Source organism: Populus euphratica, unplaced genomic scaffold (genome assembly GCF_000495115.2).
Source record: "Populus euphratica unplaced genomic scaffold, PopEup_1.0 scaffold120.1, whole genome shotgun sequence".
Lineage (NCBI taxonomy): Eukaryota > Viridiplantae > Streptophyta > Magnoliopsida > Malpighiales > Salicaceae > Populus > Populus euphratica.
In genome coordinates, this window is record NW_011499918.1 from 641,108 (window position 1) to 659,258 (window position 18,151).

General features: G+C 33.1%; 2 protein-coding genes across 2 annotated transcripts; one reads left to right on the top strand and one right to left on the bottom strand.

The window, feature by feature from the left end:
- Positions 1-459: 459 nt before the first annotated feature.
- On the top strand, positions 460-4,896 carry LOC105134833 (Pseudouridine synthase family protein). The gene is made up of 10 exons (XM_011039389.1): positions 460-731; positions 1,571-1,699; positions 1,829-2,083; positions 2,161-2,242; positions 2,581-2,696; positions 2,776-2,830; positions 3,025-3,136; positions 3,583-3,752; positions 4,145-4,521; positions 4,611-4,896. The coding sequence occupies exons 1-9, from the start codon at positions 523-525 to the stop codon at positions 4,418-4,420; spliced, it is 1,404 nt and encodes a 467-aa protein (XP_011037691.1). The 5' UTR covers positions 460-522; the 3' UTR covers positions 4,421-4,521; positions 4,611-4,896.
- A 9,351-nt stretch (positions 4,897-14,247) lies between these two features.
- Positions 14,248-18,071, bottom strand: LOC105134834 (beta-glucosidase 46-like). The gene is made up of 12 exons (XM_011039391.1): positions 17,592-18,071; positions 17,378-17,444; positions 17,106-17,164; positions 16,580-16,655; positions 16,414-16,488; positions 16,200-16,287; positions 15,837-16,089; positions 15,605-15,720; positions 15,269-15,524; positions 15,083-15,185; positions 14,904-15,006; positions 14,248-14,736 (listed from the first exon to the last, which is right to left on the bottom strand). The coding sequence occupies exons 1-12, from the start codon at positions 17,754-17,756 to the stop codon at positions 14,547-14,549; spliced, it is 1,551 nt and encodes a 516-aa protein (XP_011037693.1). The 5' UTR covers positions 17,757-18,071; the 3' UTR covers positions 14,248-14,546.
- Between the last annotated feature and the right edge of the window lie 80 nt (positions 18,072-18,151).

Consider the following 18,151-nt stretch of genomic DNA (forward strand, 5'->3'; position numbering starts at 1 on the left):
AAAGATTATTACAACTTATATAAAACTAGATATGCTACACCGATGGATGCTATTTCTAAGATAATTTATTGGGATTAATGACATAAATTTTTATAATTTACTTATACATTTATTTTCAAAACATAAAGGAAAGAAATAAGATAAAGTCTACAAGATTGCATTTGGTTAATGTTGTAAAATAAAAAAAATAAATATAAAGGGATATAAGTATATTTGATTGAATAACGAAGACATAAACATTAAATAAATTCTTATACTTTCGAGATAAAATATGCAAATTGGTTTTCACTATGCACTACCAAAATTTTCTGCCCTTCACAACAACCTTGAATGACTTGTCACCCGTGGACAACCAATACGGCATTTTGCGCCAGTTGTATTTGAATGACATGTCATTTACATACAAAATCAAAATATTATATGACCCGTCGTTTGGTGAAAGAACCGACATGCCTTCTAAAACTCATCCTTTAACACCTTCACTACTTCATGGCTGCGCTCACTCCAAGCAAACTGTGAACAATGGCTTCGCTGAATTTAGCTTCAATCTTTAGCTATAGTTACAGGGGTTTTAGCGCACCAGTCACCCTCCTGCGCACGCTAGCATCCACCAGGGCTTATTCTCTCAACAAGAAGGCTTTGGTTTGGTGTTCTCTGAGTAAAAGGAAGTTCAGCTGTGAATCATTGAAGCAAGATATTGCTAGCACAACTGCCACTTCTTCTGTTAATGGGTATTCTTTACAGTCCGTTTATTTTAATTGGTTTCTTATATTTTAGCTTGGTTTGGTTAAAGTTTCAATCATTAATGTTTTTGTTTGAAGTAAGAGGTAAATTTTTGGTACCATGGCTTGCTCTTCGTATGATGATAAGAAAGTTGAGGCTTACCAAATGTTATGATGGTGTATTGTATTTCAGAATTGTAATGTCTTTGAAAAGTTTCAGTTTTTGGTTTAGTTGCTATCAGTGGTGTAAGTGAATGTACTGAACAATTTTAAGAGCAAAAAATGGCTCCTGCATATTTTGGCTTTGGGGAAAGTTGACCTGAAAATAGCGAGCATTTTTGGTTTCTGAAGAAATTATGATATTTGAGAGTTGTAATGTCTTTGAAAAGTTTTGAGTTTTAGTTTCAAAGAGTTGTTGAGGTATTGTGAGTATTAGTTTTATTTGTTTTCTTTTGTAAGGTTTTTGATAAGGTATTAGCAATGGCCCTTAATGAAGTTGCTGTTTGCTCGAAGAAGGTATCGTGTTCTACTATTGAAAGTTGATTCTATGGAAGGACTGAGTTGGAATTTAGTGATAACAGAGAAGTTGCTCCTACTTGTAGAAACGTGGGATCTTAGCCAAATTTAACGGAAGATAAGAAGAGAGGTTTCTACACAATTTTTCTACCTTCTTATTAGCCTTCAATTAAAACACTTGACAGCCCTTTGAGGCCTTATTTAATTGAGCTTGCCATTCCTTTTTTGGTCTTGTTATCCACATTTAATTTGAAATTCATTTGTTGTTGCAATATACATTTGATGTCGCCTAATCTTGTCGATAGTGAATTTGGAGACTTAATTTGTTTCAGTTACCCGGAATATACCCGCTTGCTTCCGTGCCCCTCTCACAATAGCCCACCAAGAATTGAACACTTGGTTGTTTCAGAAGAAGGTCCTGTTCTAGACTATATCTGTAAAGCTCTGGACCTTCCTCCTCTGTAAGTGCTGTTCTCTTGTATTCTAAATGTTTTTCTTGATGTTAAAACACACATTCCAAAATTTTGCACAGCATGAACATCATTATTAATCAAGATAGAGTGATACATAGCAAATTACATTCTTTGAAGGTTTGTTGCAGATCTTATCCATTTTGGAGCTGTACATTATGCTCTTGTATGCCCACAGCCACCTCCAACAGCAACTCCTGAGCAGATTAGGGTATTTGAAGAAGTTACAGCACCATCAGTTCTAAAGAAGAGAGCTTCTATCAAAGGGAAAACAGTACGAGAAGCACAGAAAACTTTCCGGATAACCCATGTTGATCAGTTTCTTGAAGCTGGAATGTATTTGCGTGTTCATGTACACCCAAAACGCTTCCCTAGGTAAACACAATATTAGGTGGAGGTTTACTGCCATCTTCCATTAAATTGATACTCATTGACATTCTAATTGTCTTCAGGTGCTATGACATTGATTGGAAATCAAGAATTATACATGTGACTGAATCTTTTGTTGTTTTGGACAAACCTGCTGGTACATCGGTATGGCATTGATGCATTAGTTTATCAATTTTGTTGATTTGGCTTGACCAACAGTCTGATTCTGGTAAACAAATTATTTTCATAATTTTGGATTTGATATAAAATACTAACTATGATGATACAGGATATTCTCAAAAGAAAATAAATTAACAGCTTCTGCCTTTGCTCCAAATAAACTAAGACTTGTCAAGCCTTGATGAGCTCTTGTCTGTTCATAGTGCATGAGTTTGGAGCCACGCTCAATTTTATGAATGAAATCTACAGTCACTTTGTGCTTTTCACCATTTACACTAGTGAACTGATTGCTTATATGATATGTAAACATGAACTTCATTTAGGTTGGAGGAACTACAGACAACATAGAAGAAAGTTGTGCCACCTTCGCGACTCGTGCATTGGGATTGACAGCCCCATTAAGGACTACCCATCAGATTGATAACTGCACAGAAGGCTGGTATGCACTCTGATAGAATTATGTTGTTGTTCTTATAGTTATCATGAAGAGTAAATAATGGTGTGTATTTCATGTGTAGTGTTGTGTTAGCCAGGAGCAAGGAGGACTGCTCAGTTTTCCACGGAAAAATCAGAGTAAGTTTCTGATACTATATCTTACATACAAATATTTGATTGGTTAGCTTGGGTGCTGGGCAGGCCACCCTCCAGAAGTGCAGGACCTTCAGCATATTATCACCAAGGTCACCACTCCCAGAAGTAGATGGTCACGAAGTTTTAAGTGCATCTCAAGGCCCTTAATTCAACCACATCTTTTTTGCTGTCATCAGGAGAAAACGGTGAAGAAGCTTTATATTGCACTTGCTGCATCTCCTGTGCCCATTGGTGTAGTTAACCACTACATGCGTCCTATTAATATGGCTCCGAGACTTGTTTCAGAAGGTAATCATCTCCATCAAGCATTGAATTGATGAAGTTGCGACTCAAGCAGTGTTATTCCTGGATATTACCTTGGCATTATGTACACTTGACTTACCAAGTACTTGTCATCAAGTGTCGTAAAGGCTATATACCTCTAGAAAGTGCCTCTCCTCTCTCCTTTATACCTTCCAGTTTGTATTCAAATGCCTCGCCAACTGATACCATGAAACCCATACCAGGAAATTAGTTAAGAGTTGCATTCTAATTAGAGGCTCTTTTGAATTATTACAACTGGATAGGGCACAACTTTCCGAGCGAATATCTTTAGCCAGTTCTTTTTGAAATGATATTGGTTTGTCATCATGCTCATTTATTTATTGAAGGTGGCAGAACTACCGGGTAATCAGTAGTCTTTCTGCGAGGTGGTTGTGGTATAAATTTGAAATAAAAGCTTTTATGGCATGCAGAATTTATAAAAGGTTGGCATTTATGTCAACTTGAGGTCATGGAATGCAAGAGAGTTCCTTGGCCAGATGCTGTTGTGGAAGAGAAATATTGTGTTCAAGACTGTGGGTGGCCCTCAAAGGATCATGCATATGAGTGTAAAATCAACCTTTTGACTGGCCGTACACATCAGGTTATTCAGCTTACCTTTTCTTTCTTTGCAAGTCATAATCCTCTCTCTCTCTCTCTATTTTTTTTTTTTTTATATTTATACAAGTTGAGTCATAATTCTCATGTATTTGGATTGAATATGTATCTTATGCATTCTGTGCAAAAAATTAGCATTTGCTGCATATCCTCATTGAACCATGAGCATTCACTAAATGATCTGGACAAGATTTTCCAATGAGAAAACTCAAAAGTCGTATGGATCTGCATTTCTCAAATCATGATCTTAGAGTCTCTCAGCAGTAAGTCAGCGATTGGCATTGATAGTTAGCTTCTATATTACTTGGTTCATGGATGGAATATCTAGTGGGGATATAATGGTTACTTTGGCTATAACATTTAAGTCATATGGTGCAGATACGAGCTCAACTGGCTGCCGTCGGTGCACCTCTGGTGGGTGACTCAATGTACATGCCAGCTGCAGTTGCAGAAATGGTCAGTCCGGGTTGTAATCCATTTGGAAAATACAAAAAGCAATACACTAGTGAGGATGATAAAGCAATAGCTGTTGAAGAGTGGGTTTTATGTCACGGCAAGGAACCAAACGTTGCTATTGGTCTTCAGGCATGCCAGATTTCATGGGACGATGGCAAGCACATTTACAATGCTGGATCTCCCTGGTGGAGATGCTGAATGGCTTAAATAGGTACTGGATGATTGGGATCAATTACCAAGCTGAGTGTTCTTCTTCAGCTGAAGTTTGAGGTCCATCTAGCATCACTCTTTGATCTAAGGTTCTGACTCACTCTTGCAGCTGAAACTCATTTAATGGACTGCCTTTCCTTTCACTGTTTGCTAATAGTGAAACAGATACACTGTGCAGGTATCCTATGGTCAGAGGGTGAGAATCAATTTAAGAACCGTAAACTGTAGGCCTTGTGACATGTTGTAAAGCAAAGGCAAATAAAATTCTGAAGGGAAGATATAACGTGGCTAGTGTTATATGGTTAGATATCCTTGGTGAACCTTTCTAATCTTTTATACCAAGTCCCTTTCATGGCATTATGCATAGATTGTTACCAGGAGATATTTTCTTTTGATATGATGTTAGTATGGCACGCTAATTCTTTTTGTTTCAATACATCTCATTGTTTTCCATCCTTTATTTATGATTCGGATGTTTATTATTATTATACAGTACACTAAGATGTGGGAAAAAGAAATAGGAATCAAAAGAGCTCCTTTTGTTTTTCTGGATTTTTTTCAATTGCATCCTTCTTTTTTTTTTTTTTTTTGTCAAATTGATAATTGATTGCTTATGATTTGTTATAGGAACACACAATTAAAAGATAGAGGACCGAAGTGTAAAACATGAAAAATTGAGTTGGCCAATCTAAAATTAGCATTAACAAGTACTTTTTTATTTCTATTTTATCATTTTTCTTCTATTTCAATCCCTTTAGTTTTTGGATGTTTTACTTTGATCCTTTTTTTTTAGAATAAAAAAAGCAAGAGAAAGTCTGCTTGATTATGGTGATAGAGAAAGAAAGTTGTCAGTTTACTATAATTTGATGATAAAAATGGCTAATCTTAATGTCATAGGTTCCTTTAATGAGAGGTGTTTAATAGTGATGGTTTTTTTCTATAAAAATATCTGAAAATATAAATGGGGTTCTATTTATTTATTTTTAAATAATTTTAAGGTGTCTTGAGGTAATATGTTTTATATGAAAGGAGGTATAGGAAGATAAAAAGATTAACCAGTTGAAGATGAAGGCTCAAGCTCGTTGAACAGCTAAATTGTCTGCGCTGCAATTGCTAACTGGCTCGGACCAATCACAATGTAAGATGATCCCAATGCTTCCACCTTATTTGTTTTTTGAGATTACCAACGTAGCTACTGTACAATTGTGTCCTATTTTCCTTCTACTCCTCACAGGTGATATCTGAACTGAGCTTTTATCTGTATGATTACCAGAACTTGGTACTATAGATATGGTCTGCAGTTGCATGTGATAGGATTATGTTATGTGTTGTTTCAAATGGCCTGTCTTTGAGTCTCCGTAAGAACAAATTTTCAAAAGGGCTCGAGCAATGGGATGTCCAGTGTTGACTTGGCCGGTACCCAAATACGACTGGAAAAATTCAGATAAATAAATGTCGTTTGTATTTAATTTTTTTTGGTTGAAAAGTAATTTTTTCTAAAATAATTTTTTAAGAAGTATATTATTTTTTAATATTTGATAGTATTATAAAAAATAAATTGAAAAATAATTTCCAGTGTTCGATTATGTAATGAAAAATGAGTTGGAAAATAAATTCAAATTTATTAAAATAAGAAGGAATAAATTTTATAAATTAAAAAGTTGGAAATAAATTCAAATTTATTAAAATAATAAGGAATAAATTTTATAAATTAAAAGGTTGAATGAGAATAAAATTAAAAAAAATTCTAATTTCATAAATTATCTCAGATAAAATAAATAACAATGACAATAATAGAAATCAAATCTAACATATAAAAACATTGAAAAATGATGAAATTAAACAAAAAAAATACAATTTCATAAATTATTTTCAATAAAATAAATAACTATAAAAAAATAAAGACCAAATATGATAGATAATAAATTTTAATTAAGAAAATGATAAGAGAAAAGCAAATAAGAATCATAAAAATAAGAATCATAGTTAATAAAGAAATTTTAAGAAATGAAATTAAAAAAAAAATTAAATAAAATATATAACAATAAAAAGTTTGGAGATCAAATTTGATATAATCAGTAAATAACATGATATTTCTAATTTTTTCACAACTTTTGAAAAAATATTTTCCGCCTAAAATAAAAAGAAAACACTTTTTAGAAAATCAAGTCAAATTTTTCTTTAATTAAAAAGTGGTCTCTGTTGATCAATTTTTCTAATAACAAACAAACATAAATAAGTTTGGAAAGTAATTTTTAAGAAACTATTTTCCATGAAATAAACGGAACCTTAATACTTCAATCGGTCTCCAAAATATTATAAACAAATCTCATTCATATCATATCAAATTCAACTAGTCATTTCTTTTTCTTAATGTAAGGTTTCAATTCTATTATTGAGTTCTATCCTCTCATAATTCAAGATTTTTTTTTTTAATTTTGAAGTCTAAATTTAATATGTCAATTTTTTCCAACATGGTTATCAAAGCTAGTTAGGTTTAATAGGGTGTTTAAGAGATTTATGCATGTGTGTAGAAGGGAGAAATCCCAATAGAATGTAGAATATCAAGTGACATCTAAAGAATAAAAAACCTAAAGGTATAAGAAGATAGAATTTAATAAAAAAAATTAAAATATTACATCAAGAAATAGAGAGAGAAAGCTAAAAAAGGTTATGTGCAAGTTGATAAAATCTGACATAAAAGATGAGGTAATATAAAAGAGACCATATATGAAAAAAAGAAGAAATAACTCATTTTAAGGGAGATGAAAAATGATTGAGGAGCCATGATAAGAAGAAGACAACAACTTGATAAAAAGTTGATTATAAATCATATTTTGAAATCTTACCTAATAGTTTAAGTTTTTGAGTTAAGAAGATTTTTTATCATGACATTAGATTCTTGATAACCAAATAATCATGAATTTGAATTTTATCATTTTTATTCTAATTAATAAAATTAAGTATAAGTTAATGTGATTCTATATAAGTTTCAAACTCAATAAACTTTAAGTTGAGAGTGTGAATTAAAAAATAATATAAATAATTGATTATTATTGAGTTCTATCATCTCATAATTCAAGGTTTTTTTTTTTTTTTAATTTTGAAGTCTAAATTTAATATGTCAATTTTTTCCAACATGGTTATCAAAGCTAGTTAGGTTTAATAGGGTGTTTAAGAGATTTATGCATGTGTGTAGAAGGGAGAAATCCCAATAGAATGTAGAATATCAAGTGACATCTAAAGAATAAAAAACCTAAAGGTATAAGAAGATAGAATTTAATAAAAAAAATTAAAATATTACATCAAGAAATAGAGAGAGAAAGCTAAAAAAGGTTATGTGCAAGTTGATAAAATCTGACATAAAAGATGAGGTAATATAAAAGAGACCATATATGAAAAAAAGAAGAAATAACTCATTTTAAGGGAGATGAAAAATGATTGAGGAGCCATGATAAGAAGAAGACAACAACTTGATAAAAAGTTGATTATAAATCATATTTTGAAATCTTACCTAATAGTTTAAGTTTTTGAGTTAAGAAGATTTTTTTATCATGACATTAGATTCTTGATAACCAAATAATCATGAACTTGAATTTTACCATTTTTATTCTAATTAATAAAATTAAATATAAGTTAATGTGATTCTATGCAAGTTTCAAACTCAAGAAGCTTGAGAATGTGAATTAAAAAATAATATAAATAATTGATTGAAACCCTATTTAACAATTTATATTTTCGAGTTGATATAAATCTTTAACAAAATTAAACATTGGAAAGAGACATTTGACCCAGGAAATCTGATAGCAATCACAAGAAGAGAAAAATGGTCATGTTTAGACAAATTCAATTGTCAAAGAAAGGAGAATTAAAGAGATCTCATTAGCTAAGCATGATAAAAAGAGTACTTAAGATAAAGATGTAAGAAAAATCTTTTCAAGCTGAAGATGAAAGATAGAAAAGAAAGAGTGATAGCAACGTGGGTGTTCAAAACAAATGAAAGAAGACACGATTGAAGTTTTTGTCATCAACAAGAGATTTTAAAATCACATCATTCGAATATATTGCAAGATGATCCTTCAATATATTTATAAATTTTAAGAAATGTAATATTTTTAAAATTAAAGGAAAGTGTTAGAATTAATTTTGAAGGCTAAATTAAATATACCATTTTAGTTTTTTAAGTGAATAAATAATGTATTAATTTATTAATTAATTTATTTATTTATAAAAGTTCTCCACCTCATTGCAAGCTTTCTAACAGGAATGATTAGCTGAAGGAGGATAATTGAAGACAACTCTCCTCCATATCACAATACTCTCAATACATATGTTGTAAGAGTGTAGGGATAACTTGAAAGATAACTGTATTTTTGGACTGCTGTTGGCTGTGCAAAATAAATAAATAAAATAATACATGACAGGAGTTTTTTCGCACCTTGCCGCTTGGACTAGGCTGAGCAACGGGTAGTTTTCTGCACCTGTGCCTGGCCAAATGGTAGAAGACATGTGCACCATGCCGCTTGATCCAGGCCTCAGCCGCATGGTGATTTGAATTAATATTTTTGATATTTTTAAATTATTTTAATATATTAATATAAAAATAATTTTTTTTAAATAATTTTTTTAATATATTTTCAAATAAATTTTTTTTAAAAAAATAACTACTATTCCAATATCAAACAAAATCTACAACTCCTATGAAGCTAGAGTAGGTATTATACATTAGCCCATTTTACAAGTTAACTGAATTAATTGAGGTACATAGAGTATATAGTTTTTTAAAATATTTTTTTGTTTAAAAATTTATTTAAATAATATTTTTATTTTATTTTTTAAAATTTATTTTTGATATCAATATATTAAAATGGCTTAAAAATAAAAATAATATTTTTTTAAAAAAATTCAAAACTTTTGAAAACGTGCACGTGAGGTTTTTATTATTTTTAGTGGTATGGAAAACAGGTAAATAACTGCCTTAACTTCCCGCCACGACATCCTCTGCTTATCATCGTCAAGTGAGTTACTACTCCCTGCCCTTTGTCAAGTAAGGTGTATAAATACTCCAAATACAAACACACTAGGACATTTGGAACAACAACCTCTCCATCGTTATATTAAACCTTCTCTTCCTCACTCATCCTGATTTCTCTATTTTTCCTCACCATTTCACTAACTTGATGTTCAATGGAGTATCCCCTATTTTGAAAAACTTGTTTTGCAAGAAGACACCAAGCCTAACATGCAAGCCCAAAGCCCAGTATACATTTGAAGTGATATTGAGTTAGTGTTGCAGTTCTTGGATCAAAGATTTAGCTTTGTTAGATATCGCCATGGAGAGAGTGCTCATGACCTGATTTGTGTGTGTAAACAACCCAATTGCTCAAACCTTTACCATCGCTCATGAAAGCCCCTTCAACCTGCAAAATTCAAGGGTCGAGAAAACCTTTCTATGTTCATTCATGGAAAAGTTCTACTGTACTGAGTGATAGGGTTGTATAAATTACATTTAAAGGATGATCAAAGTTAACTTGGAGTGTAATGAGAGTGAAGAAGTTAAAAAAACCTGGTAAGAAGAGGGGGCTGTTCCAAGGAGAAAGTTAGCCGGAAATATAGAAGGATCTATCTAAACTTCTTTCAGAGTTTTGTGATCAGATGATATAGAAAGAGGTAGGAGGACACTCTGTTTTTCAAGGAGGATTGAGAGAAGGATGGATGAGAGGGGAGAGATTGAGGAAGAGGGATTGGGAGTATTAGCATACGTTTGACAAGAAGGATAAGGGTTCGAGGATTCAATCTTCCAATTTGGATAATTTGAATGGATTAATCTCATCGTTATTCTTACTTGTTAGCCAAACAACTAGAGGGATCTTAAGCCATCCCTCCACTTAAGCCAATCCATCCTTCCTAACAAACATAGCTTAAAAGAAATATAGCTTTAAACAGAGAAGGAATTCTCCTGGTGTATGGAGGGTTCTGTCTGCATATCCCCTGCTCTAGTGTTCTGTCCGCATTCAATTGTTGAACTTTAATATATAACTTGGGTGGCCAGTTGACAATGCTTTCATACTTGAGGCCACTGAAAATGTTGGTTTTTCATTTTCAAGTCCTGTTTTTTGACGTCTGTACTTGCTGGTGGCCTGATAGTAGCAATCAAGCCACATAACGTATGTTTGTATCAAGCGGGAAACTGTACATGTCATGCTTTATTGCAGAACTCTGCACGGTTTGAGAAGGAACTGCATGTTGCTTTTGGTCTTTAGGCATGGTGCTCCGGTCAACCTCATTTCGTACACTGATCTCCGAGGAACAGATGCAGAATTGCTTGACCTAGGTACTAATCTCCTTTACTTAAAAAGGTCCTTTCTTCTATTTCTGCTGATTTAATGTGCAGGTATCGGCCGTCAGTAGGCAGGACTCCAGACAAGATTGATGTACTTGTAATCATGCTGTTATGAAAATGCAAATAGAAGATTGAACTAGGCTAGTGTTATATGGTGAGACGTCTTTGAAACTTCCTACTCCTTGAACCAAATTCATGAAACTTCTTTCACTCTACTGTCAATTTGATATCACCATTCTTTTCGGCTCAATGCATCTCTTTATTCACATTTCTTTGTCTGTGATGTTTCTTCTCTTGTTATAGAAGGCATGACTTACCCCAGAACTTAATCTAGGTTTGATAATAGATAAATGATCTGATGAACGATTCTGCCAAAATCAAGCTAAGGAGCTCCTTGATTAAAAAATGCCATTGCATATTAGTAATATGTGCTGGATTATTGAAGAGAAAACAAAACTTTCTTATTGTAGATGCAGCAGAACCCAGCCTTTATTGAATTTCAATAGATTTAGTTATACAGTTACAAAAAATAGAATTGCAAGATATTCTCCAAGCATATTTGATTTTCTGTTACATAAAAGATAATCATTAGAAAACTTTGATACTGTAAACAAACTTAGATTATGTTGAGATTTTATTTTGCTTATAAAGTCATTCCTAGTCAACAATTCTCCTCTTTGACTCTGAAACTGCAAATTCTTAACTTCTATTTCAAATATTCAAATTTGACCTTGGAAAGTGCTTTTGTTAAGATGTCTGGATGTTGTTTCTCTGTTTTGCAGTAAAATAATATTACGTTATTAATAAATTGTCAACATAAAGAGAAACAACAATTATCTATTCTTCAGCTCCTTTAATAAAAAGAGTAAATTCACTTAGAAGTCTTACAAAACCTAAGTTCTGCGACTAAGCATCAATTTTGTTACACCAGCTTCTTGTAGCTTGTTTTAAGCCATATGAGATTTTTTTAGTTGATATACTTGATTCTCTTATCCAACAAAGATTTCTCTCTCCAAGTAACCATTCAAAAAAGCTGATTTGATATCTATTGGATGTAAAGTCCAATATTTTTGTGTAGCAAGTGTCAGCAGTATCCTTATTGTATCCATCCTTGCAACCAGAGCGAATGTTTTTGAAAAATCCATCCCAAACATTTGAGTATATCCCTTAACAACCAGCCTTGCCTTGTATTTATTCATAGAACAATCGAAATTCAATTTGGTTCTAAAAAACCATTTGACTCATAAGATTTTTTTGTGTTAAGGTCTGTCCACCAATTCCCATATTTAATTCTTTTCAATCATCTTTAACTCCTCCTTCATTGCATCTAGCGATTTCTAATCAGTTGCAGCTACTTCATAATTTGTAGGTTCTATTACAGCAACATTGCATCTTTGATCGATGTCAGCAAGAGTTCTGGTTCCTCTCACAGGCTCATCATATATTTCATTCTTCTAATATTGATCTTCAATCATTTTTTTTCCCTTCCAATCCCAGTTGTCAGATTCAAAAAATTAAACATCTTTAGTGATGATTACTTTATTTCTTTGAGGTATGTAGATTCTATAGGCTTTTACATCAGCATTGTAGCTTATAAAAATCTCAGTTTCAGCTTTTTTGTCTATTTTATCTCTCTTATTTTAAGGATTATAAGAGAAACATAAACAATCAAATATCTTCATATTAATTAGCTTTGGTTTTTAGCCAAACCAGACTTTAAATGGAGTCCTTGTTTGCAAGGCTTTTATTGGCAACTTATTCAACAAGAATATTAATGTATTCATTGCCTCAGCCTAGAATTTCTTGGGCAGTCCTTTATCATGAAGCAAGCATCTAGTTATCTCCATCATTGTCCTGTTTTTTCTTTCCATAACATTGTTTTGTTACGGAGAATATTGTAGCACATGTAGGAAAATATTTTCCTAATTTGGGCAAGCCTTTCGTCTTGTTGTTCTTTTCCATGAAAGATAATGCTTCATAACAATAATGCTTCATTCTCTTATATCAAAGCATTAAATTATTGACTTCTTTGTGTACAACATCTTACTCTTCTTTAAAATCCAATAAAAAACTTTTTCCTTTTATTTGAATATTGAAAACTTCTGTGCCTTCAGTATCTTCAATCACATAGCTTTTATCTTTAAACAACACTTTATAACCTTTGTCTAGAAATTGAGAAACACTTAACTAGTCTTGACTAATTTCAAGAACATATAGTGTATCTAAAATTAATTTAAAACTTTAATAGCTACTATTCCTTTGCCTTCTACTTTCAGGCGAGTTCCATTTCCAATCTTGACTTTGGAAATAATATTTATATCAAGCTTTGTAAAGAGCCTTTCATGAGCCATATGATTTGTATAGCCGCTGTCAATGAGCTAGTTTTCTGTGAATTTATTTGTAGCTAAACATGTATCACAAACAAATGCTCCTCTTGATGTTGATCATCGGCAACCTTGGCTTCAGCTTGTTATTGTCGAGTCTTGCATATCTTTTTCATATGCTCTAATTGACTGCACCTAAAACAACATGCATTAGGTCTCCACCAACATTTATTCTGAGATTGTTTTTTTTGCAGTGAGGGTAGGGAGGAAAGCTTTGAGTATTGCTAGTCTTATTGTTTTTGGTGTTGAAAGTAGAGCCTCCAAACTTGTTGTTCTATTTTTGTTTTTTGTTCTTACTATCATGATTATTTTAGGATTTGACAAAGAATACACCCTCTACGGTTCTTTCTTGCCTCATCAACCTCCTTTGCTCTTATGCTTGCAGTGCATTCAACAACTCTACCAAGGTAATGCTTGACTGATCTTTAGAGTTTTCTAAAGATGAGATTGTTATCTCAAAATTCTCTGGAATTGTTGCTAGAATTTTTTGAACAATTCTAGAATTAGAAAAATCAGTGCCAAGGAGTTTTATATTGTTAACAATACTAAGAAGTTTGTTAGAATATTCCTTGATTGTTTCTGATTCTTTCATCTTTTGTAACTCAAATTCTCGGATTCAGTTCAACACCTGTATCCCTTTGATTCTCTCATTTCCTTCATGTTCTCCTTTCAGAAAATCCCAGATTTTCTTTGTTGTTTTCAGAGTCATTATTTTGTAAAAAAAATGATAGTGAAACTATTGCAAACAAAATTGCTTTTGCTTTTGATATTCTTTGCTTCTTCTCTCTGTGATTTTTTTATTTGTGCGATAGTTGGATTATTTGACAAGATTGACACTTCATATACTTGATAATTGATCTCATCAAATACTGGAGATGCAACTGTAGTAAATGGCATTTCTGAATTCATATTGGATGTGTTGTGTTTAGATGATAAATATTTGAAGGTTATGTTTAGACTCTCTCAATCTTACAAGTTTTTGAAGGTTATGTTTAGAATCTCTCAATCTTATGAGTCCCTCAAAAAATTAACTTTGATATCAATTTGTTGTTTATATTGAAGAGAAAACAAAACTTTCTTATTATAGATGCTGAACATAACCTTTATTGAATTTCAATACGTTTATTATACAATAAGAAAAAACAGAATTGCAAGATATTTTCCAAGCATATCTGAATTTCTGTTACATAAAAGATAGCCATTAGAATAATAACATACTTTAAATAAACTCACATTTTGCCAAGATTTTATTTTGCTTATGGATCATTCTTGGTCAACACATATTAGTAACATGTGCTGGATTTCCTTTGCCAATTGAGCTACACAGAGGGGATGTCCTTAGGAAAGTGAACTTCTGTGTTCATGGGGGAGCAGTCCTCATCACAGCTCACATTTGTGATTTGTCTACCTTATACCTTGCTATAAATTCCTTGAACCAAGTAGCTGATAATTTTGGAGTTCTCTTCAGTGTAGTGAAATCAACGTGGTAAAGTCCGTATCTTTGTGTATAACCATATGTCCACTCAAAATTATCAAGCAACGACCAGGAAAAATAGCCCCTCACATCTGCTCCTTTCCTGATTAAAAGTAAAATGAAAGGGCGTAAGCTTTCAGTTGTATTTTGTTTGTAAAACTCTGAATTAGCTCTGAAAAGGGATGCAGTTTATGGAAAATGACCATGGTAATAGCGAGTTGAGTCTATATGATGTATAAAAGGTAAAATGCAAACACAATATGAACTTACTCCATTGCTGACAACAAGGAATCCCAGTAGCTAGACATAAACTCCACCCTTTCTATATCATGACAAACAATAGTGAGGTTTGGATTGTTCAGCTGGCCATACCCTACAAAACACTTTGCACTTGTATGAGGAAGACATTAAAAAGTTTGTCTGCTTTAAGGAACTCAATTCATACATACCATTCTCAGTAATGATCATTGGTTTGTTATTGTATCTCTTCTTTATATAGGTAACCATCTTCTCCATTCCTTGTGGATAAAAATGCAGCCAGTCCACATCAGTCTACATAGACCAAAAACCATTACCAAATTCCTGAGAAGGAAACATTAATTCTCATGATTGGGTTAACTTGAGAGGATACGTACAGGTATGCCGATGGGAGCTCCATCTTTTTCTTGGCTTCTCCGGGCAAGCCCTTCGGTCCTGGAGGCTCCTGTTCCGGGTTCACAAACGGAGAAGATGCAGTCCTGGACGTATTCACTGGTGTAATGATTGATGCCAATGAAATCCAGTCCGTTCTTCAGTTTCTCTTTGTCATTACTTGAAAATTTCGGTAAAGTAGACCCTAGAATTTTAGACATTTCTGCGGGATAATTTCCAAATATGATGGGGTCCAAGAACCTGCATTATACTTGAGATTCAACAGGTTTCATATGCTAAATGGATTTACAAACATTAAAATGGGCATTAAAGAAACCAACCAGTTCAGGAAGAAGTCTTGAGCTCTGTCAGCGGCTAACTTGTCTGCTGTGGAGTTGCTTATTTGTTCAAACCAAATGCAATCTAAGACAATTCCAATGCTGCCTCCTTGCTCTTTCTGAATAATTAAACAGGAAGTAGTAGTAAGCTTATCTGTCCTGAGCGTCTGCTTTCCTTATATTTTTTGTAGTTGTCTCACAAATGTTATCCAAGAAATTGTTTTATTGTTAATACCTGGTATTTAGTTCGGTAAACATCAACTGCTGTTGCATGTGCTAAAATCATATTATGTGCGGCAATAAAGGGCTCCTTCTCTGAATCCCCATGAGTGCAATTTCCGAAAGGGCTGGAGCAGCGACATGGTGGGTATTCACCTGATCGATAGGATTTAATAGTTTGTATATTTGGCTCATTGAAGGTGGTCCAGTACTTCACTCGATCTCCGAAATTCTTGAAACAAATATCTGCATAATATCCAAAATCCTCCCTGATTGAGGAAATGAAAGAAAGGAATCAGCTAATTCTCATAGCCTGGATTTATATTTCGTTAATGCTTTCTAGTTTATAGTACTGCAAACTCCATGGACATGTACTTACTGGCATCTAGGACTTAGCCATCCACCATATCTCTCCTCCAGTTCTTCAGGTATATCATAATGAACTAATGTCACAAATGGTTGGATTCCTGAAGCAATTTGAGAAAAACAAGTGCACCGAATAAAATATTGAAAATGAACACATTTTCCAGTTTCTGATGGAATTTCTTAGGCAGTAAAAATGATTACAGGTTCATTGGTTACAGAAGCTGAACCTTTAAGCAGGAGAGAATCGATGAGCTTGTTATAGTAGCTAATACCAACCTTGTTGATATCTCCGAATCTCCCTCCTGTTCTCAATTGAATGAAGTTACATATAAGCTTTATGTTTTAGTTATGTCAAGTCCTGCTGATAATATTCTGAATTCTTAAAGTTCTTACTGGGTAGAATTCGTGCCCATGAAATCGAGAACCTATAACTGCTGACTCCAAGGGAGTCCATTAAATCGGTGTCTTCCTGTTAACATCATTTAGCAAATATTTAGTGGATGAGCTTGTCCCATCATTAAAAAAAAATTAAGGGAGATGCTGTTGCATTACCAGAGAAGCGTAGTTTAGCAATTTATGAAGATAAGCATATCTTTTTTATAGAATATTTTAACCGCCACAACCCCACCACCCCTTTTAAAATTCTTTCAGGGATCGATACTAATCATCGTATAGAAGGCTTATTATTTGCTTACATGAGGTGATTAATTTAATAAACAAGTTGCCTTCTACCTAATATGACTATGTCTAGATCATTGTAAAAGTATAAACTAACTTCTTCAAGGAAGGAAGATATTGTTTCATTATTTTTCTCTGTCAAGCTTCTGTTATGGGGCCTAAGTACAGAAAGTATTCCGAACAGCTACCCATGCTGTGGATTCAGGCAACAAAAGGTAAGATAAAGGTCATATCTGTTTACCGGATAGAGATGGTATTGGTCCGCAGCTATATCTCCATTGCTTCCATCAATTATTTTTCCTGCAACAGGAAACATGAAGAAGTAAAGAGCCAGAAAAATAGGATGGTCTAAATCTTGCTTGCTCGAAAATTCTGGTTTCTTCTTTTTCTGAAATATATGAATAGATAGATAGTAGTAGATCACAGTAAGCCTCATCATGACTTTGTTATCTTGAGTGTGAAAAATTGACACTTTTTAGACTCTTCGATATAAAAGAGAAAAGAGTTCCTAACCTGGTGTGTGGGTATGTATATCCCAGTTGCTCAAACCTTTACCATCACTAAGATAAGAGCCCTCAAACTACACAGTACAAGAGTGGAAAAAAAAAGAAAAGATTCTCAGTGTTTAATTGACTATGCGATAATACTTTTATCATAGACTTTCAGGAGAAAACATTTAAGTTCTTGAGTTAGATGGAAGTCAAGGAGAGCAGTGGAAGTGACAAACCTGATAAGAAGAGGAGGCCATGCCGAAGAGAAAGTTGTCTGGCAATGAAAAATGATCTAAACTCTCTTGCAAAGTTTCTGGATGTGATGATACACAGTGACGAACGAAGATAAGGACTAAAAGAAACATAACGTGAAAAACTTGAAAATTTGAAGGAAGCTCCATGATGAGTAATGCCCTTCCTTTGGTCTCTCATAAAAGTTAAGAAGCTCTCTGCATATGCTTTTGAGAAATTAAGTAATTGTATACTGGATATGAGAGTTTAGAGAAGGTGTCGGAAATTTTAACTTGTGTGAAAAAAAGAAGGGAACACAAAAACTGTATGAGAAAATCACATCCCTGGCCCTTTTAGATTTACAGATAGCTCCACTAGAAATGATCACACACTGGACCCTCAGCATTATTTTAGTGCAGCCTATGGATCATTGTAAAACACACTTCTATTATAGTGGAATTGTTGTTATCAGGTGATTACTTTTTAATAATATCAGCACCTTTTACGGGATATTTAGAAGTATAGTAGCAGTTGGTTTTTAAATTATTACTTTTAATAATTTATT